Genomic DNA, 22,196 nt, shown 5'->3' on the forward strand with positions numbered 1-22,196 from the left:
GAAAGTGCAGCTGAAGTAAACATGGATCCCTTGGTGGCAGAAGCTGGAGAAATCAAAATAGAAGAAGAAACTGCAATAAATTTGAATTAAAAGAAAAAACAATTTTAAATGTCACAAAAAAGTACCAGAAAAATGACTTCATAAGGATTACTGCTGAAGCATCAGCTCTTTATAAACCTTTAACATTGACACATTTATACTTTATTTTCTGGTCGCATTTGTCTGGATAGGAAATTAAGCTGCGAGCACAGAGAATACAAAAAAGGGAAAGTAAGTGGGCAAGTGGAAGCTGAAAAAAATGTAAAATTATTCATAGGAATATATATCTTTTTAATTGTTTCTACTAATGAAGGATTTACCCAATAATCAGCAAGCCAGGTGAGGTTAGCAGGTCATTTAGGCCATTGAGTTAATTTCTTGAGCTGAACATTGAGCATCCAGGAACCAACCTCCCCTCAGGAGTGTTTTTGGGAGCAATTTTGCACACTGAGGGAGCTTGCCTATCATTAGAAAATCCAGCCTCCTATATACACAGAGAAGTGCCAAATACTCACATATATTCTCCAAAAGTGTATCACAATAGACTCTATTTGATCATGCACGAAGGTTAAATAAATGAACTATTGTAAGAAATTGTACTGCATAAAATCAATACTTCTCTTGGTTACCAAATATGATATTTACAGTGATATCATTTCCAAATATGCAATTTTAAGGATGTCATCTAAATATCTAAATTCCCAAAAACAGATTAAAAGTAAAAGTTGATGCTCTGTAAACAAGTGAACCATTAATATCAGCTTTTTCACTTGACAGCAACACCTGCATCGCACCTTCAGAAATGGAATTACTTCAGTCATGATAGCCTTTATTTGCCTGTCTAGTTGTTGAGTGTCGATGCGGGGGCAATTAATGTCAGAAGCATCAGTGATGTGATCCATTACATAAATGTTTTCAGCTGCAAATCCACCTGAATTAAGAACGAAAAATTTAAAAAACAGCTTAGATCTGCAGTTGCAAATAAACACAGCAATACAAATTAAAGGATTATTTTCAGACGATCTGTACAAAATCTGCCTTATTTGTTTCCAGAGGTCACCCTGAAACAATGTTCATACAGACACATGCAGACTGCTTGCATCTCACCACTTTCATACTCAATCCCACACATCATCTTTAAATTGTCAGATGGCCCGACCATTAGTAGTCTTAACTAAGTTAGGTTTTCCAATTACAAGTTGTTTAGATTATTACTTCCAAATTCCATAACATTACTGAACAGAAAATAAGTTCTGAGGAAGTAGAAAAATTGGCTGGTTTGATTGCTTGATTGGTGGAATCCTTTCAACAATTCTGTTTTTGTTCCATAATGTTCCCTTCATTATACTGCCTCAGCTCATCTGCTTTGAAATAGACATCCCAACAGATTCCTTCTAATCTTTATTCTTCACAAGAAGATAAGAGTGCTGGATTAGCTTAGCGGGTCAGGCAGCATGATGAGCTGAGCTACTCCAGCATTCTGTGTCATCTTTTGTAAACCAGCATCTGCAGTTCCTTGTTTCTGCTCTTCTTTGTTCTTCACAAACCTGATTCGCAGCTCCCTACTTGAACCAAGCTTCACAAACTCATAGTTGTGCTCAATCACATGGACCCCCGGTTCATTCACAACTCAATTGTCAAATTCACATAGTCACATTCAAATGGCTTTACCCTTTTCATTTCCACTCCAGTCCAAAAACACCAATGAACTCTGCATTCCTCCACTTCTGGTCTCTTGCCTATATTCCATCTTAATTACTCCAACATTAGCAGCTGAATTTCCAGCAGTAAGGACCTCAAACTCTGGCATTCACTCCCTTGTCCTTTCTGCTTTTCTCTCTCCTTTTTTAAAAAGCACACTTAAAATAAATGTTCTGTTCTGGATTTGCAGAACTTGTCAAATTACGCAGTTTGTCTTCCAACTTCAAAAATCGCCACAGTTGTCTTTTGATATTGTCACCTTGGCAAAAAAGGTCAAATTGGGCCGTATAATTCCCCAAATGCTCATATGACAAGAGTTTCTCAATCTAATGTTCTAAATGCTTGATTTCTAATATTAGTTCTAATAAAATGTCTTTGACTTGAAATTGTTTCACTACCTGCAGATGCTGCCTAACATATTATCAGAATTTATTTTTCATTCATTGGCTGAATAAGCTTTTTAAATTCTAGTAAATTACCAACTGTCAACTTATGAAATAAGCACGTTATTGCATGACATATTTTTCATTTGATATTGATTATATTTTTCTTTCCAGATTACCGTCAGCACAATCGATGGCATTTGTGCAGCCACCTGTAATTTGGTTATTTTCAACGTCAAATTTCATACGTTCATACTCTTTTATCCGGGATAGAGCCTTGTCTAAGTGTATGACTGTATTACCTGCGTGCATAAAAAGCGCATGTTGTAACAAAGGTTCAAGTGGAAAATATTCTATTTTAGCACAAAGAGTTTAAAAAAAAAAAAATTCAAATGAAGATATAAATGCAAAACTGGATAAATTTATATAAATAGCAAGAAAAGTTTACCTAGATCATCATTGGCAAATGGTTCTAAATTAGAGGAAGTAGACAATGAACTGGCATTATCCAAAGATTCTATGCAATCTGTATTTCCACTCTGTTGAATTTCTATCAGAGTTTGTTGCTTAGTAGCCTTGTCGTATGTTTCCTACATTTTAAGAAAAAGAAATGAAAGATATCCATATTGCAGATACTATGCGATCATTGAAATTATGTGCATGCTACATAAGATTAGAATAACAATGTCAATCAAGAGTGTTAAAGGAACAATTAAATTCTTACTTGCTGCAGCCTTACAGGCACATTAACACAATATAAATAAATATACAGTAAACAATATTACAATAAATTATCAGTTACACTAGGTAACCAGACCATATAGTGCAAGCCGATGCTGCCTATATAAAGACATGTGATTACTTTTTTTTAAAATTTAGCTTAGCTTAGAGATGCAGACTGGAATCCATGCCGATTAGTGATCACCCATAAACTAATTCTATCCTGCAACCTAGGTACAATTTACAGAAGCCAATTAACCTACAAATCTGTAGGATGGAACTGCTGGTTTAAACCGAAGATAGACAAAAAACTGGAGCAACTCAGCGGGTCAAACAGAATCTCTGGAGAAAAGGAATAGGTGACGATTCGGGTCGAGATCATTCGTCAGACTCATGTCTCACCTACAAATCTGCACATATTTGGAATTTGGTAGCAAACCGGAGCAAAGCCACACAGAGAATGTACAAATTCTGTACAGATGGCACCCATAGGCAGGATCAAACCCGGGTCTCTGGTGCTGTAAGGCAGCAACTCTATTGCTGTGCCACAGTGTGGCTCCAGAGCCCAATGATTGATGGGAGAAGGCTATTGTGGAACCTCAAAGTAACGACTCTCCAGCACGTTTACCTTCTTCCTAATGGTAGAGCAAGATGAGGGCATAGCCAGGGTATTTCGCTACTCATAGCAGATGAAAACAATTCAATTATCTCATTGTCTGAGATTTTGCTAGGTAGATATATGTTACTGCATTTGTTCAAGCAATGAAAAGAATTCAAGAGTCGAAAACCAAAAACAGCTGATGCTGAAAGTCTAAAATAAAAACAGAAAATGCTGGGTGCACTCAATTGGTCAGGCAGCAATTGTGGAAAGACAAAAGGGATTAATTTTTCAGGAGATGCAAGAAACTGCAAATGCGAGAACCTGGAGCAAAAAAAAAGTAACTGCTGGAGGAACTCTGGGTCAAGCGGTTTTCGGGTCTGTACTTTGGAACTGCTTAATTGCTTCATTTCTTGAAATCCATTGTTGTAATATTACAATAATTTATTTCCATTTTGCTTACTTTTCATTCCTCCCTGCTGCAGAGACGTGATATTGCTGACAAAGTCAGACGTTCATGAAGCATCCAATCAACATTTTCTTTCTTTAATACATCCAGATTATCTGCTATACACTTATTAACAAAGTAGTCATGTCCTTTTTTTAAACTAGTTTTTAGTTGCCAACTGCATTTATGTTTTCCACATTTTCTTCTATTCATTCATGTTTTTCCCTTATTCCATTTTCTGTTGATGATCTTCATTTTTTCCAATATGGTATCAACTGTGTACGATATATGAAACATTCATCTTTAAAGCAGCTGTTTCCCGATTTAATCATTCCATTGCGCACGAGCAGGCTTCCCATTTTCAACTCCATATAAATTAGATCATCTGTTGCGTATAACCTAATTTGTACATTCTGTTTGCTCATCAATTTTCTGCTCACTGTTCGAACAGATCAAATTTCCGAATCCTATTTTCAAACTCATCCACATCCATGTCCTTTTCCCTCACTGTGCAGGTTCTGCAATCCTTAAGATCTGTATTTCTTCAATTCGAGCTTGATACACATTTCCAATTTTAAGCATTTCACTAACAATTGCATATTTTCAGCTCTCGAATTCTTATTTTAAATGGTAAAGCAAAGAGATCCAGTGGCCAAGCCCAAAGGAAGTTCACATAGATTTTTAAATAACATTTTTACCATCATCAAGTGTTTAATTTAAAAAAACACATTGCCATATAATTTTGATGTCTGTAATCCAGAGCCAGATTTCTAATTTGAGCAGAGAATTTGAAGAGTCCGTTCAAAACCAAAACCACACCATGTTGTTTAGATCTATCGCACTTTGCATAGCTGACTCAGTACATCAGAGAAAAATACTAACCTCATCATCACTTGTGGCCAGACTTTCACTCGGAGTCAGTTCTGAATTGCATGTCATCCACACAGGTGAACTCTGTGATAATGCATGCCCTCCTCCTTTACAGCTCTTCTCTGAAAGATGTTGTGTTACTACATCCTGCAATGAAAAACATTGTTTTATGAGAGAATTAGGTATTACAATCCTAATATGGGCTTCATCAATTAAATATGTTGTACCTGTAAAACATAGAGAGCCCGCTGTCGAAGATAATCAGTATTAAGTAACTGAAGCTCATGGAAAAGTTCAATGAGAAAATGTGGCCTTGATTCATTCTGGGAAATTAAAGTTGCCACTTCAGAGTAGATATTATCACGTAGAGCTTCAAAAAGTGAAAAGTCACTACCAGTTTCTGCAACAAGAGAAATCAGAATTTCACTGAATTAGTTAAAAACAAAAAAAACATTAAGGAATCTATTGTTTGGTTATCCACAATATCTAATTTTGTCATTCAATGTTTGAAGTTTGAAACCAATGGTTGATTTTTTTTAAAAAGCAAAACAGTTAATTTTTCACATCAATGGTCTTTCATTGGAATAGTCAGTTCAGATACTTCATGCCCTATTACACATTCACAGATTTTTTCATTTCAAGATTTCCAGCAAATGCAGCATTTTGATTGTGGTCTTCTCAATAGGTCTTTGGTACCCTTTAAATGACATAGGACCGAAACAATTTTTGCTCTCCCCCAAACAAATAAAATCCTTTAATTAACGGTCTAGTCATTAGCGATATCTTTAGTATTCAATACTAATTGATATTTAGCAGTGGAGAAAGTGCACACCTTTAAACAATTTCATAACCTGAAAATATCTGATAGATTTACTGCAATAACTACCATTGACTTACATTACATTTCCATTTGCTAAACCTTCACCACAGTGATGTGTGGTGTGCCCATCACCACACATATTACAGAGGGTGAAGGCAGTGGCTCATTACCATCATCTAGGGATAATCAAGGATGGACATTAAATGCTGCTTATGTTAATGACATCCTTAGCTTAGGCATATGTTAATCATTGTTTTAATGGAGCAAGAATTAACACCAAGAATCGTCAGTATCCAATGGTGATTTTGTTACTTTCTCAAACAACTCAAGCAAAATTAGAAATCTATTTCATCTCCCATTTAAAAAATGATCTGATGTAACAGCTAGTTTTTGAGAAAATAGTACTTTCATGTGAGCTGGAATTTCTCCATTGAACAAACCTATTAGGAAACAGCTTAACTAACAACAAAAACAACAGACCACAGCCAAAAGCAGCTACTTTCATCAGTTATTTGCTTAAAAGTTAAATTACCTGGTGCTTCACTGCATGCATTTCTGTTAGATTCGAGCAGTGCTCCCCTAGTGTGCGCTGCAGGAAAGGGGGACAGACAGGTAGTAATTTATACTAAATACCATGTACTTAATGGGAAAAAATGATTGCAGTGCAGAGATTTAGGAGCAAAATAAAACGCGAAACATTACATGCACACACAAAATTAAATGGACTCAACTTTGTTCATTTTCAAAATTGTACAGCAACAGGAAATAACTTTTAAATTATAGTTTTAAAATATTCATCATGGAACACTACAAGTGTACCACTGGTAATACACATTTCCTACCTGCATACAAACTAGCATTTAGTAACATTTAAGCTAAACTTTCCCCCCCAATTTTATAATAAGTACTTCAATTTTATATGCACATCATGCATAAATCAGATGCTAAATTAAATAAACTTAAATTTGAAATTTACCAAAATATTTTATAAATTTTCTTTTGATAGAATATTCTTTGCTGGTTCACTTAAGTTGGGGGACTGTAACTGGATACAAATTTGAATTCACAGGTTCCATATGGCCACTTCTCATCCCAACAGTGTAATATGTGGACGCATGAAGTGAAGGGCAAAAGGGAAAGGAACACACTTCCCAATTCAATTAATCTGTTAATTAATATCCTTGTTTCATCTGAGGGGAGGGGGAAACAAACTAGAGGGTCTCATGACACTGATTTTTTAAACTGGGAACACTGAACAAAACTGATTGTGTTTAATGTGTCATAATCATTATCAACATGGAATTACACAAACAATTATATTTTTGAGTGTAGGAATTCATTTCTTAATCACGAGGGCGTTAAAAATATCACTGAGTTTCATTTCACTATATACACGAGAAAATGGTTTATAGATAGGGAATATAGAAATATGAATAAAAGAAACATGAACCATACCAGATGTCCTATCACAATAACATACCAGAGGAGAGATCACTTGACTTCTTTTGTTTTGACTTTTCTTGCAATACATCTTTGGTTGTACTCGAGGTTTTAGGTTTCAAAACCGCTTCTGTCTGTGTGGAGTGACAAACTTTTTCTCTGCAACAATCACTAGCACTGGAAATGCTTGCAGATTCAAAACCTAACAGAAAAGTGCTCTTGTTTAACAATGAAAGGCAACATGTGTGTTTTTATAGACAATAGAAAATAGGTGGAGTAGGCCATTCGGCCCTTCGAGTCAATAGACAATAGACAATAGACAATAGGTGCAGGAGTAGGCCATTCAGCCCTTCGAGCCAGCACCGCCATTCAATGCGATCATGGCTGATCACTCTCAATCAGTACCCCGTTCCTGCCTTCTCCCCATACCCCCTCACTCCGCTATCCTTAAGAGCTCTATCCAGCTCTCTCTTGAAAGCATCCAACGAACTGGCCTCCACTGCCTTCTGAGGCAGAGAATTCCACACCTTCACCACTCTCTGACTGAAAAAGTTCTTCCTCATCTCCGTTCTAAATGGCCTACCCCTTATTCTTAAACTGTGGCCCCTTGTTCTGGACTCCCCCAACATTGGGAACATGTTATCTCCCTCTAATGTGTCCAATCCCCTAATTATCTTATATGTTTCAATAAGATCCCCCCTCATCCTTCTAAATTCCAGTGTATACAAGCCCAATCGCTCCAGCCTTTCAACATACGACAATCCCGACATTCCGGGAATTAACCTAGTGAACCTACGCTGCACGCCCTCCATAGCAAGAATATCCTTCCTCAAATTTGGAGACCAAAACTGCACACAGTATTCCAGGTGCGGTCTCACCAGGGCCCGGTACAACTGTAGAAGGACCTCTTTGCTCCTATACTCAACTCCTCTTGTTACGAAGGCCAACATTCCATTGGCTTTCTTCACTGCCTGCTGTACCTGCATGCTTCCTTTCATTGACTGATGCACTAGGACACCCAGATCTCGTTGAACTCCCCCTCCTCCTAACTTGACACCATTCAGATAATAATCTGCCTTTCTATTCTTACTTCCAAAGTGAATAACCTCACACTTATCTACATTAAACTGCATCTGCCATGAGTCAGCACCACCATTCAATGTGATCATGGATGATCATTCTCAATCAGTATCCCGTTCCTGCCTTCTCCCCATACCCCCTGACTCCGCTATCCTTAAGAGCTCTATCTAGACATAAATGGCACAATAGTCTTTTTATAGAATTTGGGCTCATTAATTTATGTCTTTTGAAATTTAGTCTTGGTGGTGTTTAATAGGACTGTGCCATTATCAACTATCAGTGGTATTTTTCTCTTTCAAGGGAGAATTAGGTTGCTGTCAATATCCAGAATATGGAATTCCTGTCGCTAAAATCTGAAAGTGAATTTGATGTTCACAATAAAACACTATATTTACATAAATGTTTACAAAGCTCGACTTCTCATTTCTCAAAACTATTTTGCAATGTTCATCTTAAAACAAACAAAAGATCAATAACAGCCAGCTTAAGTGAATTCAGCTATTTTGTTATGTAATTTTGTTTAAATTGCTTTACTAGGATTTGAGCTGTTTTCTTATAATAAATTGTCATCACCAATAGAAGCAAGATGTTGACACAAGGAACTGCAGATGCTGGCTGGTTTACAGAAAAAGACAAAGTGCTGGAATAACTCAGCGGTCAGGCGGCATCTTTGAAGAACATGGATTGGTAATGTTTGGATTGGGAGCCTTCTTCAGACTTATTACAGTAGTGTTGGGTGGGGGGAAAGCTGGAAGAGAGGCCAAAGTCTGGCAAGTGATAAATACAGGTGAAGGGAGGAGGGTGGTATTGATTTGTGGATGCTTGGACAAAAGCCAGAGACGAAAAAGCAAAACAATTGAGAAGGAAATATGACGAAGCTGCACGAAATTCAAACACAAATAAAGAATACAGGTGGAAGGGGACGAAAGAAATTGGTGCACTGGGAAAAGTGGTGCTGTTTCTCCAGTTTGCATGTGGCCTCACTTTAGCAATGGTGGACACCCAACACAGAAAGGGCAGAATGGGAATTAGAATGGTTGGCAACAGGGAGATCCAGTAGGCCATGGCTGACCGAGCACAAGTTTAGTTTAGTCTCGAGATAGAGCGTGGAAACAGCCCTTCGGCCCACCGACCAACACCCATACACTAGTTCTATCCTACACAATACGGACAATTTAGAATTGTCACTAGAAACCAATTAACCTCAGTCAGAGCACCTGGAGGAAAACACATGGTGTCATGGAGAACATACAAATTCTGTACAGCCAGCACACAGAGCGAAGGATCGAACCCAGGTCTCTGATGTTGTAAGGCAGCAGCTCTACCGCTATGCAACTGTGCCACAAGTGTTCGACAAAATGGTCACAATCTACGCTTGGTCTAGCCGATGTAAAGGAGGCTACATCAGGAGCAATGAATGCAGCAGATGAGGTCAGAGGAGGTACACGTGAACCTGTCTTACATGGAAGGATTGCTGGGGTTCTTGAATGGATATAAGGGAGGAGGTATCACATCTCCTGTGGTTGCTGGGGAAAGTACCTGGGGAGGAGGTGGCTTGGGAGGGAAAGGATGAGTGAACCAAGGTGTTGTGGAGAGTGGTCTCGTGCAGAAAGGGATGGAAAGACGTGGCTCATAGTGTGATCACTCTGAAGGTGTTGGGAAAATGATGTGTTGGATACGGAGGCTGGTGGGGTGAAAGGCAAGGACCAGGTGAACTCTACCCTAGTTTCTTCTAGGGGGGGTGGGGAAGCGAGATCGGAACCAGAGAACACTGACATAGGTGAGGGATCCAACTATGACAGCGGGGGGAAATCCACATTTACTAAAGAGGTCATCTCGAATGTCCTAGAAGGGAAAGCCTCATATTGGGAGCACATGTGGCGGAGTCAGAGAAATAAAGAGTAGGGGATAGGGTCTTTGCAAGAGGAATGTGGGAGGAAGTGTAGTCTAGATAACTGTGGGAGTCAGTGGGTTTAAAGTAGACAACGGTCAATAGTCTGTCCATTGTGATAGGGACAGAGATCAAAAAAGGTGTCAGAAACAGTCCATTTGAGGGCAGGGTGGAAGACAGTGGCAAAGTTAATGAAATTAACATGTTTCACTCGGGTACAGGAGGCTGCCCTGATGCAGTCCATGTGGCGGAAAAAGAGTTGGGGGACGGTGCCAATGTATGTTTGGAACAAGGATTGTTCAATGTAACCAACAAAAGGCAGGAAGAGCTGGGGGCCATAGGAGTGCTCATGGGACACCTTTAAATTGAAGAAAGTGAGATGAGTCCAAAGCAAGATGTTTCTTTTCTCTAGCTCACTGGATTTGCATTCTCAAACAAATTAAACCAATTTCACTCTCATCTAAGATAGATGAAATATTAGACATCTAATATAGAAAGGGGACCAATAAAGTAAACCGGCACGAAAATTACTCTTGTGAGTTAAACACACGAACTGATGGAAAGAATTTTATTAAAACACAAAAGGTGTTTGACTCAGTTATTGTCCATTCTAACACATGCATGAGATTGGATTCTGCCGAAGCATATACTCGAAATCTAACGCAGTAATTACCAGATTTTCTACTCCATAACTCAGAAAAAGATATCCATCCACTACTAACAACAAACATAGTACTTATGAAACAAACAACAGCATGATACCTTCACTTATTTCTTGATGTTTCTTCTGATGAAAGGCCTTTTTACCTTTGCCTTTTGGAGTTTTGTCCTTTGATGCTAGACTGGCCTGTGCCGAGGCTTTTCTGGATTTAAATGTTTTTGTTACAGTTGTAGGATCAACTGGATCTGGCATACTACTAAAACTTTCCAAGGATTCCTCTTCAAAATTCTTCCTATTTTTTCCTGGGGTTTGTTGCTTTGGGTTGTTTAAACTCATTTGTGATAGAGAAGTAGGTTGCTGCCCTTGTCTAGGTGATTGCATTAATCCATCTTTTGCGTCATTCAACCATACCATCTCGCTCTGCTCTCTTCCATCACCAGCCTGTTTCTGGGCCCTATTTTTTAAAAAAGGTCAACAGTTAGTTTTTTTAAACTATCCAATGTGATTGGTGAAAAAGGACTTAATTAACAAATTTGTAACATATATTGGCTTAAAATTTAGATCAAATCAATGGCCATAACTAAGGTAGGTAGATGAATAAGAATATACAAATTAGGAACAGTCATAGGCTACTCAGATCTTCCAGCCTGCTCTGCCATTTATAAAAACATGACTGTACCAATTGTCTATCATACAGTACAGAAGCAGGCCCTTAAGAACACCCTGTACATGCTTTCATTAAGTGCACATATACTTATCTTACTTCCCAGTACTTGGGCATTAGACGTCTATGCCATTAAGTTACAATAATTCATCAAACAACAGATATTTTGAGAGAGTATCTGCCTCCTCACATCCTTGGGCACTATATTCAAGACTTCAACCACCCTCCACCCTTAAATTCACTCTAAATCGCCACTTCTTTAAACCCATGGTCTCTAGCTTTAACTATACATCTCATCTTTGTGTACTGGAGTCTTTGTATGCAAGACTCATTGCAGTCTTCTCTGCTCCAAAGAAAACAACTTGGTCTATTCAGTCTCTCCTCAGAGCATTACACTCCCCATACACTCCTGACCATGCTCCCAAATTCTGTTCTAATTCCAATGTCTTCACTGACTCTTACCAATTTCTACTGATGCACCAGAGAAAGCATCTTGTCAGGATGTATCTCAGCTTGGTTGGCAACTACTTTGTTCAAGACCGCAATAAATCAGAGTTTGGATGCAGCCCAGTACATCATGTAAACCAGTTGCACTTTGCACTCCCTCCAAATTACACTTACTCGGGAAAGCAGGCAACATAATCAAGGACCACTCAAGGACCCCAACTATTCTCTTACGTATCTCTATCATGCATGTAGCATCTTAGCCATGTTTCTGATTTGGCTACAATATCCCAGTCAATCCATGCCCAGTGTTTTTGGCCTTCACCATTAAGCCTCTTGCATTAAAATAAATGCAGTTTAACTCCCCCCCCCCCCCCTCCCCCACGGTCTTTGCTCTGTTCCTGCCTGTCCTGTCTGCTAATCTTTTCTTTTACAACAGTATTTGCCCCCAACTTCTTATTTGTCCCTTTTCTACACTTGGACCTAACACCTAACCATCTAGTTTAAACCCTCACGAGTAGCACCAGCAAATCACTAGCAACATGCGATGGACACTGTTGAGAATCTGCAAATTGCACAAATGTTAATACTTCCATGTCTCTTGTACAATGATGCAGGTCTGAATCAGGTCAAAATCTGTTTTGATATTAGTTTCAGGTGCAACATGCCCAGGCTGCCACTGGAGAATCTGATGTATTAAACTCCAAAGTTCCTTATTTGTTAGTGACTTCTTCGTGTTTTTCGTGAGAAAGAAACCCAATAAGCTACAGAAAGGCCTTATGCCATCAGGCAAGAATGAAATGCTCGGAGGAGAAAGAGGTGCAGCGCACAGGCCTTGAACCTGGTGAGATGCAGGAGCCCAGCCAGGACTCACCCCACAGAGCCCAGTCCCTCCACGCACCAGAGTCTCCCAACCCCTGCAGAGTAGTTATTAAGAGGGCTGATCCGTGGACGGTTGCTGCTGGGACGCAAGTCAGGCCCTGATCAACCCTGGCTGGGTCACCTGGGCAAGGGTATCTGAATGCCGAGATCCAAAACACCCGATGACCCCAGGTCACATCACTGAGGATGTGTCCTAGCGCATCCAGAAGATGTATCTTTCACACTTACTCCATATTCCCATCCCAACCCTATATCCTTATTGTCACAAAATTTCTCCAATAACATTTCCATTTTTGGAAACTGCAGGAATGGTTTCTTCTTTACTACCATTATCAAAAGAACACGCAAAAGCATGCATGATATTAATTTATGCAATATTTTTCAAACAATGATACATACCATTTGTTCTCTCTGCATTTTGGAGAGTTACTTTCAAATGGCTTTGGAAAAGCCAAGTACTCTGTTTTTCCAGAAATGCTGTGTTCATTTAAATGTGGTTGCTGATCATTGCTTTGGACACTAATATTTTGAGATACATCACTAAACCCAGGAGGAAATATTGGATTAACATTAAAACCTGTTTTTGAAGAAAAAAGAGAAATTAATTATTGAAAAAATAATTATGATGTTGCAACAAAACAAAAGGAGACTCACTGACACAACTAAATATTTTGCCCAAGACAGGGGGGGTATCCCTCTTCAATAAGGTTTCAGGTTTCCTCACGTGTGTGACACGTGACCAGTCATATTTGACCTCTTACCCTAAACAAATATTGTCAGCATAAAATATAAAAATTTCACTTGATAAACTTCGACATATATAAGTCATATATACAGTACAAAACAATGTACCTGTAATGCTTTCAGAATTAGAAGATGTATTCCACAATTTTTCACTTTTTTGGTCACACACGTGACTAAGAATGGCCCCTTTACACTTTTTGCTAGAAATCAAATAGTACAACACACAAAAATATTGGTAGTCCAATTTCCAGGTTAGTACCTTCAAGAATTGCTTTCATTCTCAGCTTCCATATAGATCGTTTCCACCAATGTGTTGGTCCATTCTTTGAGTAGAAATACATCTTTGACAGACGCTGTTCATTTATTTATTTTTTTGACTAGGTATTATTCACATCAAAATATGGAGCAGTCCAGATAAAAGCAATTATTTCTATTAATTCAGGGACATTTTCTTCCCAGCTGTTCTTCAGCAACAACTTAAGAGCAGTCCTAAGCTACGATCTACTTGATCGGAAACCGTCGGACTATCTTGAATCAGACTTCACCTTGCACTAAACATTATTCCCTTTGTGTACAGGATGACTCAGTTGTACGACTCGACTGTAATCATGACTCGATTGTAATCATGTATAGTCTTCCCGCTGACTGGATAGCATGCAACAAATGCTTTTCACTCTACCTCGATACACGTGACAATAAATTAAACTATAACCAAACACTTACCATGAACAAAAGGAGAGCAATTTGGAAATCTTGACGTGTTTAGTGGGTTAAAGGATGGAGAAGGAAAGCTAAATGGAGGGAAGATTAAGTTGTTGGGGGAAGGAGGTGGCACACTACTGTCTCTTTGATTTTCTGACTTTTTGTCTTGCTGTTGTTGATGCAGAAGGTCATTCAGCATCTGTCTCAGCCTACCAGGATAAAACAACAAGCAAATATTCAACATTTACTCAGAAGAATGCAGTCTAGATAATAATTATTTTTAAAATATATATTATAAGCAAAACAAAAAAGTCATAAATCTAAATATCTTTCAGCTTTAGTTAGTACAAACTTTGAAATTGTATATAGTTCAATTACAGATCGGGATGGAGAAATGGCAGAAGGATTTTAATCTCAGCGACTGTGAGATGTTACACTTTGCGAGGTTGCATGTAAGAGGAACGTATACAGTGAATGACTAGACTCTTAACAACATTGATGTACAGAAGAATCGTGTGGTCCAAATCCATAGCTCCCTGAAAGTTGTCTGGAAGCTGGTCGTTTGCCTTCATCAGTTACTACATTAAGTATACGAGATATGTTACAGATTAACAAAACTTGGGTTAGGCTGCAGTTGGAGTATTGTATGGTGTTTTGGTCGCCCTACTGCAGGAAGGATATGAAGGCTTTGAAAAAAGTGCAGAAGAGATTTACCAGAACGCTGCCTGGATTAGAGGGTACTAGCTAAAAGGAGAGGTTGAACAAACTGGGTCAGTTTTCTCTGGAGCATCGGTGATTGAAGGGAGACCTGATAGTACATACAATTATGAGAGGCATAGATAAGGTATTCAGTCATAACCCTTTCCCCAGGGTGGAAATGTCAAAGACTAGAGGGCATATCTTAAAGGTGAATGGGAGAACATTTAAAGGAGATGTGTAAGGCAAGTTTTTATTTACACAGTGAGTGGAACCTACAACCAGGAGTTGTGGAGGAAGCATATACGTTAATGTCATTTAAGAGGCTTTCAGATAGGCACATGGTTCTACACGAGATGGAGGGATAAGGATCATGTGCAGGCAGAGGTTATTAGCTTAGCATTATGTTAATTTGGGTCGGTCGAAGGGCCCTATTCTGTGCTTTACTGTACTATGTTCTATGAAAGGTCATTCACTAAAATCTATGGTCCAGCTCATTTATTAAGCACAATTGTTTTAACATAAATTACGAGCATATTAACTGCATATTCTAGTATGCATCATTATAAATAAATCAATCATGTTGAACATCACCTTTGCACATGGTTCTGCTGCCAAGCCAACTGTGAGTAACATTGATTTAATTGCTGCATGATGACATGAACTTGTGGTGACCCAACATTGCTAGGCATTACACTATAAGGGCCAGTGAGAAATGTCTGCAGAAGGTAAGAAAGTGCCTGGACAGAAATAAAAATATTATTTACAGTGACACAAAAACAGCACATATCATCCTTCAGTCATGCATATAATTTTTTCTTTAAATCACTCAAATATTAGTAGGAAAAACAACCAACTACTTAGACATTAGTGTAACATTCCGGTGGACTGTCCATTCAGGACACAAATGACTCAAATCGTGGCCTCATCATTCCCTTGATTAAATTTATCATAATTATTTTGTTCGACTCATGGCCCTTTCTACAAATCTCCATATTACTTGTCTTCATCCTTGATTGTATTTATGTACAGTATTTTTTGATCTGATTGGATAGCATGAAAAACAAAGCTTTGCACTGTATCGCAGTGGACATAGAATAGAATAGAATAGTTCCTTTATTGTCATTGTAACATGAGCCATGTACAACGAAATTGTAAAATGTCAGCCAGTCAGTGCACCATTCAAACATTTCTAAAAGCTAACGATACATACAAGGTAAAATATTTTAAAACAGATAAACAACTAAAATAAATATCATGAAAATAGCACGCATAAACACCCAACCCTACATCCTTCTGTCGATTTCACAGTCTCTTATTATGTATCGCCCCTGCGTTCCTTGGCGGCTACATTTAGTGCCTTTATAGCAGTGGGGTAAAAACTATTTTTAAATCTGTTTGTCCTTGTCCTTGTAGATCTGTACCGTCTGCCTGACGGTAACAGTTCAAACAGGGAGTGTCCGGGGTGGGAAATGTCCTTTATAATACTCTGGGATTTTTTGATGCAGCGGGAACTGTGTAAGTCCTCCAAGGTAAGTAGAGGGCAGCCGACAATCCTCTGGGCGTTGTCAATGGCCCTCTGGAGCGCTTTCCTCTGAGCCGCTGTGCAGCTGGTGTACCATACGCATACACAGTATGTTAGGATGCTCTCAATGTAGCACCGATAAAAGGTCATTCACATGACAATAATAAACCCTAATCTAAATATTTTAAACGCTTGGTGCTTCGGAAAGTTCTTCAGTGCTTTGCTGCTGCAGATATCCCTTATTTGGAACCTCTCTCTAAAATATATTACAGTATGATGTGTAGAAATGAAGCATCAGTTACCTAATTGCACATTCTACAAAAGTGTACTGTCATCCAGAAGTCTAATAAAGTTTACTTTATTTCAAGAGAGAAGGAAATAATTATTTTTCCCGATTCTGAACTATTAAAAACATTCATTCTCTCATCTCCCAAGTACCCAAATGATATTTTAAACCAACTGACAAGTTGGTAGACGCATCTACTTCGACTCATGGATAAACATCTCACAGAAAGATTTCTTACTTGCTGGTCCTGCATCAGGCTCTGACACATATTTGTACTGAACTCTAACTGCCTGGTTAGTTGATTGACTTGTTCTTGCCAGTGTTCCCTTTCTTCCACATAGGAGAGATCAGCTGCCCAGCGTAGATTTTCCTGTCGGCGTACGCCAAAATTCTGTTGTTTGCTTTTTACAGAAGACCTTTGTTTACCCCTCCATCTGCAGAAACAATCCAATTAAAATCATGTAGCAAAAAGGTCAGTCTACAGTCTAGAAACTGAACACTTGAAAACCAGACAGTATATGTCAAAATTAACATTAAAATAGTGACTACAAAAGTGCTCTACTGAAAACAAAATGTTTCAGAGCCAAGAGACTGAGAAAAAGAAAAATCTTCCATTATTTACTTTAAAAAAATAAGTTATTCATAAATAGTGTTCAGTGCCACACCGTTCCATTTGCTAACAGTCAGAAGTCCAATTAAGAAAATTTGTTAGGAAAAATGATTAATTATTAATGGATAACATCAGTATCTGATCATTATCATACATCATACACTGCCTCGCCAAGTCTCTCATCCTTTTCTTCTTTGTTTTTTAGTATGTATTAAATGTATGTTTCAGTGTTCTTTAGCTTTGTTTTATGTGGGGGGTGGGGTTTGGGGATTTTTTAAAAATCTGTTACCTCGATGGAGATGCAATTTTTTTTCCATATCGTATCTCCGTCCGCACGGCGGCCTAACATCAAGGAGCTGGCGGCCTCTTGCTGGGGATCAACTTTGGGAGCAACAACCGCGGGAGCATGCGGATTTAACATCGCGGAGCTGGCGGTCCCTGTCGGGGATCGACCTCAGAGCTCAACCACGGGAGCCTGCGGACTTAATATTGTGGAGTTCAGTCCCTTGGCCAGGGACCGACTTCAGGAGCTCCAAGCCGCAGGAGCTTTGACCAGCCCGATCGCAGGAGCTTTTACCGCCTCGACGCAGGAGTTTCGATCGCCACAAATGTAAATGGTTCAACTGCACCGACCGTGGGACAATAAGGAGTGAGGAGGATTAGACTTTATTGCCTTCCATCACAGTGAAGAATGTGGGAAATCCGCTGTAGTAGATGTTTATGTTAACTTTTATGGAGTTGTGTGTCTTGTTGCCTTTTCTAGTATGACTGTATGGTAAATCGAGTATCACTGTACCTTAATTGGTACACGCAACATTAAAATACCATTTGAACCCTTTGAAAGGCTAAAAAAGGGGATCACATGATATGTGGTGACCACAAGGCAGAAGATTCACAGAATCAAAAAGCCACGCAGCACCGAAACAGGCATCTTGGGTCCACCTTGTCTCTGCCAACCAAATCAGCATTCTGGACATGTCCCATTCACCTACATCACTCTAAACCATTTCTAATCATATATCCATCCAAAAAAAGTTTGAAAGTCATAATTTTATATGCTGGGTACTCTTCCTCACTGTCCACTATACCATCAATTTTGTTATTATTAAAAGGTTAACTACATTGTCATGCAAAGCATTACTGTAGGTACAGCGCCCTCCATAATGTTTGGGACAAAGACCCATCATTTATTTATTGCCTCTGTACTCCACACTTTGAGATTTGTAATAGAAAATAAATCACATGTGGTTAAAGTGCACATTGTCAGATTTTAATAAAGGCCATTTTTATACATTTTGGTTTCACCATGTAGAAATTACAGCAGTGTTTATTTATAGTCCCATTTCAGGGCACCATAATGTTTGGGACATAGCAATGTCATGTAAATGAAAGTAGTCATGTTTAGTATTTTGTTGCATATCCTTTGCATGCAATGACTGCTTGAAGTCTGCAATTCATGGACATCACCAATTGCTGGGTGTCTTCTCTGGTGATGCTCTGCCAGACCTGTATTGCAGCCATCTTTAGCTTATGCTTGTTTTGGGGGCTAGTCCCCTTCAGTTTTCTCTTCAGCATATAAAAGGCATGCTCAATTGGCTTCAGATTGCGTGATTGACTTGGGTCAACTCAAGAATTGACCATTTTTTAACTTTGAAAAACTACTTTGTTGCTTTCTTCTTAATGATGTTCCAAACAGTTGATTTTGGTAAGCCTAAGGTTTGGCTGATGTCTCTAACAGTATTATTCTTATTTCTCAGTCTCTTAATTGCTTCTTTGACTTTCATTGGCACAACTTTGGTCCTCATGTTGATAAACAGCAATAAAAGTTTCCAAAGGTGATGGAAAGACTGGAGGAAAGACAATGTGCTGAGAGAGCTCTCTTATTCCTGCATTAAGGAGGCAATTAAACGCACCTGAGCAATTACAAAAACCCGTGAAGCCATGTGTCCCAAACATTACTGTGCCCTAAAATGGGGGGACTATGTATAAACACAGCTGTAATTTCTACATGGTGAAACCAAAATGTACAAAAATACCATTGAATAAAATCTGACACTGTATACATTAACCACGTGATTTTTTTCTATTCCAAATCTCAAGTTGTGGAGTACAGAGACAAATGAATAAATAGACAATAGACAATAGGTGCAGCAGTAGGCCATTCAGCCCCTCGAGCCAGCACCACCATTCAATGTGATCATGACTGATCATTCACAATCAGTACCCTGTTCCTGCCTTCTCCCCATACCCACTGACTCCGCTATCTTTAAGAGCTCTAGCTCTTTCTTGAAAGCATCCAGAGAATTGGCCTCCACTGCCTTCTGAGGCAGAGAATTCCACAGATTTACAATTCTGACTGAAAAAGTTTTTCCTCATCTCCGTTCTAAATGGCCTACCCCTTATTCCTAAACTGTGGTCCCTGGTTCTGGACTCCCCCAATATTGGGAACATGTTTCCTGCCTCTAACGTGTCCAATCCCTTAATAATCTTATATGTTTCAATAAGATCCCCTCTCATCCTTCTAAATTCCAGTGTATACAAGCCTAGTTGCTCCAGTCTTTCAACATACGACAGTCCCGCCATTCCAGGAATTAACCTAGTGAACCTACGCTGCACACCCTCAATAGCAAGGATATCCTTCCTCAAATTTGGAGACCAAAACTGCACACAGTACTCCAGGTGCAGTCTCACTAGGGCCCTGTACAACTGCAGAAGGACCTCTTCGTTCCTATACTCAACTCTTCTTGTCATAAAGGCCAACATGCCATTAGCTTTCTTCACTGTCTGCTGTACTTGCATGCTAAATTTAAGTGACTGATGAACAAGGACACCCAGATCTCTTTGTATTTCCCCATTTCCTAACTTGACACCATTCAGATTGATGGTCTTTGTCCCAAACATTATGGAGGGAACCGTAAAAACAGTGGAGCCAGCACTGAACCATGTGACATTCCACTGGTCATAGGCCTCCAATCAGAAAAGCAACCTTGAAAGAAAAAAGAATCACAAAACATCCTCTTGCAATTAATTATTACAGTGGCACTGGGTAAGGAATTTCAGGAAACATTCAATAAAGTAACACGGTGTTATAAATCCAAATTAGAATGGAGGATGTTCTTTGATGAGTGTAGTTTTCCCACAACAATCTTGCCAATATTGTGTAACAGGCCACAGAAGTGGAGATGTTGTCAAAATTCACCGTGGTGAATAACACATTCTGTTTTTATTTCTTAAGCATTCGTGAGATAAAGGAAGTCTTCCTTTCACTCCAGTTTTGCAGGCAGGTACGGAAATGCTTAATGCGGTCAATATGAGGCTGAGGATTCTCTAATGGATGGGGCAGGTGGTGAATGACAGCGTGGGTGCACAGATAGTTTAAGAGGTGATCCACCGCTTCTCCAGGCCCTGTGTGCTCTGAGGTTTCTCTAAATTAAGCCAAATGCTCCTTCTCCATAGATTCACAGGAGTCAGTGTAGATACCACATTTCCTCAAAAAGGCAATGAGATTATCCTTGTATCTTATATACACACACTGCAGCACTCAAAGGTTTGCTCACTTGAGGATGGAGTAGTGGGTTACTATGTTCAGAAGAGACATAACCAAATCACTTCTTTTACCTCAATCTTTCCAAGAAAGATTGCAGAGGCATGAATTGAGCAGGGATGGACTTTCTCTCAAATATACATTTGTTGCGATGGTCCTGTAACCAGAGTGTAATTTTCTGCTGAAACGAAAGCACCACATAATACCCTCTCCCAACCACAACTCCAAAGAATTAATGGTGGAAAAATTAATAATAATATTGCTATTGAGAGTTTTGCATATTCGCTAGCTCGTTTCATTAATAATAATTGTGGCCATTTTCGGTGGTCTACAATACTACATCCCACACATTAATCCAAATTCATGTCATCCTGTTAGTATCAAGGGCAATATGGGGTGATTTGTTCCCAGGAAGTTGTGAATGGAGCTCTGCAAACATCTCCTCAATGTAAAATCATCCCTTGTTCAAACCCTATGACATAGAAAAAGGTCAGTTTTGAGGCAACTGTATGAGCCATGGAAATCTGTCCTGATGATTCATATAAATACGTGTCGAGTTTGGATTTCATCTAATGGAGGGCTTCCTGTTTTGTCTGAGATAATTGCTCTCATTTTCCCTCATACCTTCTGCCTGAATAAAGGTGGAAAATTCTCAAGGAACATTTCAGTGTATTTTCTCTCTAACTGCACATTTCAGATTTTATTAACAAAAGATCATGTTCCATCTCCCGACCTGCCCACATGAACTCAGCAACCCAAGGACATAAGTAAAAACAATGGAGGAACTCAGCAGCATTGGTGGAAGGAAATGGGCAATCAATGTTTTGAAACAAAGCCCTTGGACTAAACTAAGTAATTTAAAGTAGAGGAGAAATACCCCATATAAATAGGTGGCCAACAGAGCTAGGCAAGAGCTAGCAAGCAGTAGATGGATACAGCTGAGGAGGGGTAACAAATAAGGGGTGGGGACAGAAAGTTGGAGATAGTAACAGAGACTTGGAGGTGACAGGTGGAGAACAAATAGCGGTTTAGTCTGCTTCCCAGATTCGCTCAGTTACTTGCATAGAAAATGTGTTTCTTAATATCTACACTGGTTGAAGCATAGTCAACTACAACAAACCTGTTCTTGCTCTCTCTTGAATTGTGCATTCCTTGAATCCGGCTACGATTGGGATACATGGTATATGTTTCATGGGAACTTGTCTCAAGAACTTCCTCTGGTTGTGTAATCCCCTCAGATTGATAGTCATCATCGTCTTCATCAACTTCGTTAGCAGCATCATTACGCAACTCTTCATCAACATCATCATCATCATTATCCTCCTCCTCCTCCTCATAATCTAATACACCCTGGGTCGAACCACCCCATGTGGCCATTGTCCTGTAAATATTAATGGTCTCAAGATTAACTGGAGTTTAAATCATAACTTAGAAAATCTCAATTCAAA

At 39.1% G+C, this 22,196-nt stretch overlaps 1 protein-coding gene across 4 annotated transcripts in view; it reads right to left on the reverse strand.

The window, feature by feature from the left end:
- Positions 1–22,196, reverse strand: part of pcm1 (pericentriolar material 1) — an 84,334-nt gene that overhangs the window by 14,228 nt on the left and 47,910 nt on the right. For 3 of the 4 annotated variants that reach the window (XM_078397725.1, XM_078397733.1, XM_078397751.1), the window contains 13 exons: positions 21,869–22,129; positions 16,833–17,028; positions 15,378–15,523; positions 14,109–14,296; positions 13,041–13,218; positions 10,753–11,105; positions 7,060–7,221; positions 6,112–6,168; positions 4,987–5,159; positions 4,772–4,906; positions 2,572–2,713; positions 2,303–2,425; positions 834–970 (listed from right to left, as the gene is read on the reverse strand). In XM_078397725.1, coding sequence (XP_078253851.1) covers positions 834–970; positions 2,303–2,425; positions 2,572–2,713; positions 4,772–4,906; positions 4,987–5,159; positions 6,112–6,168; positions 7,060–7,221; positions 10,753–11,105; positions 13,041–13,218; positions 14,109–14,296; positions 15,378–15,523; positions 16,833–17,028; positions 21,869–22,129 — 2,251 coding nt within the window. The remainder of the gene's footprint in view (positions 1–833; positions 971–2,302; positions 2,426–2,571; positions 2,714–4,771; positions 4,907–4,986; positions 5,160–6,111; positions 6,169–7,059; positions 7,222–10,752; positions 11,106–13,040; positions 13,219–14,108; positions 14,297–15,377; positions 15,524–16,832; positions 17,029–21,868; positions 22,130–22,196) is intronic. The other variant, XM_078397743.1, reaches the window with a different exon arrangement.

Source organism: Rhinoraja longicauda, chromosome 1 (genome assembly GCF_053455715.1).
Source record: "Rhinoraja longicauda isolate Sanriku21f chromosome 1, sRhiLon1.1, whole genome shotgun sequence".
Classification (NCBI taxonomy): Eukaryota; Metazoa; Chordata; class Chondrichthyes; order Rajiformes; family Arhynchobatidae; genus Rhinoraja; species Rhinoraja longicauda.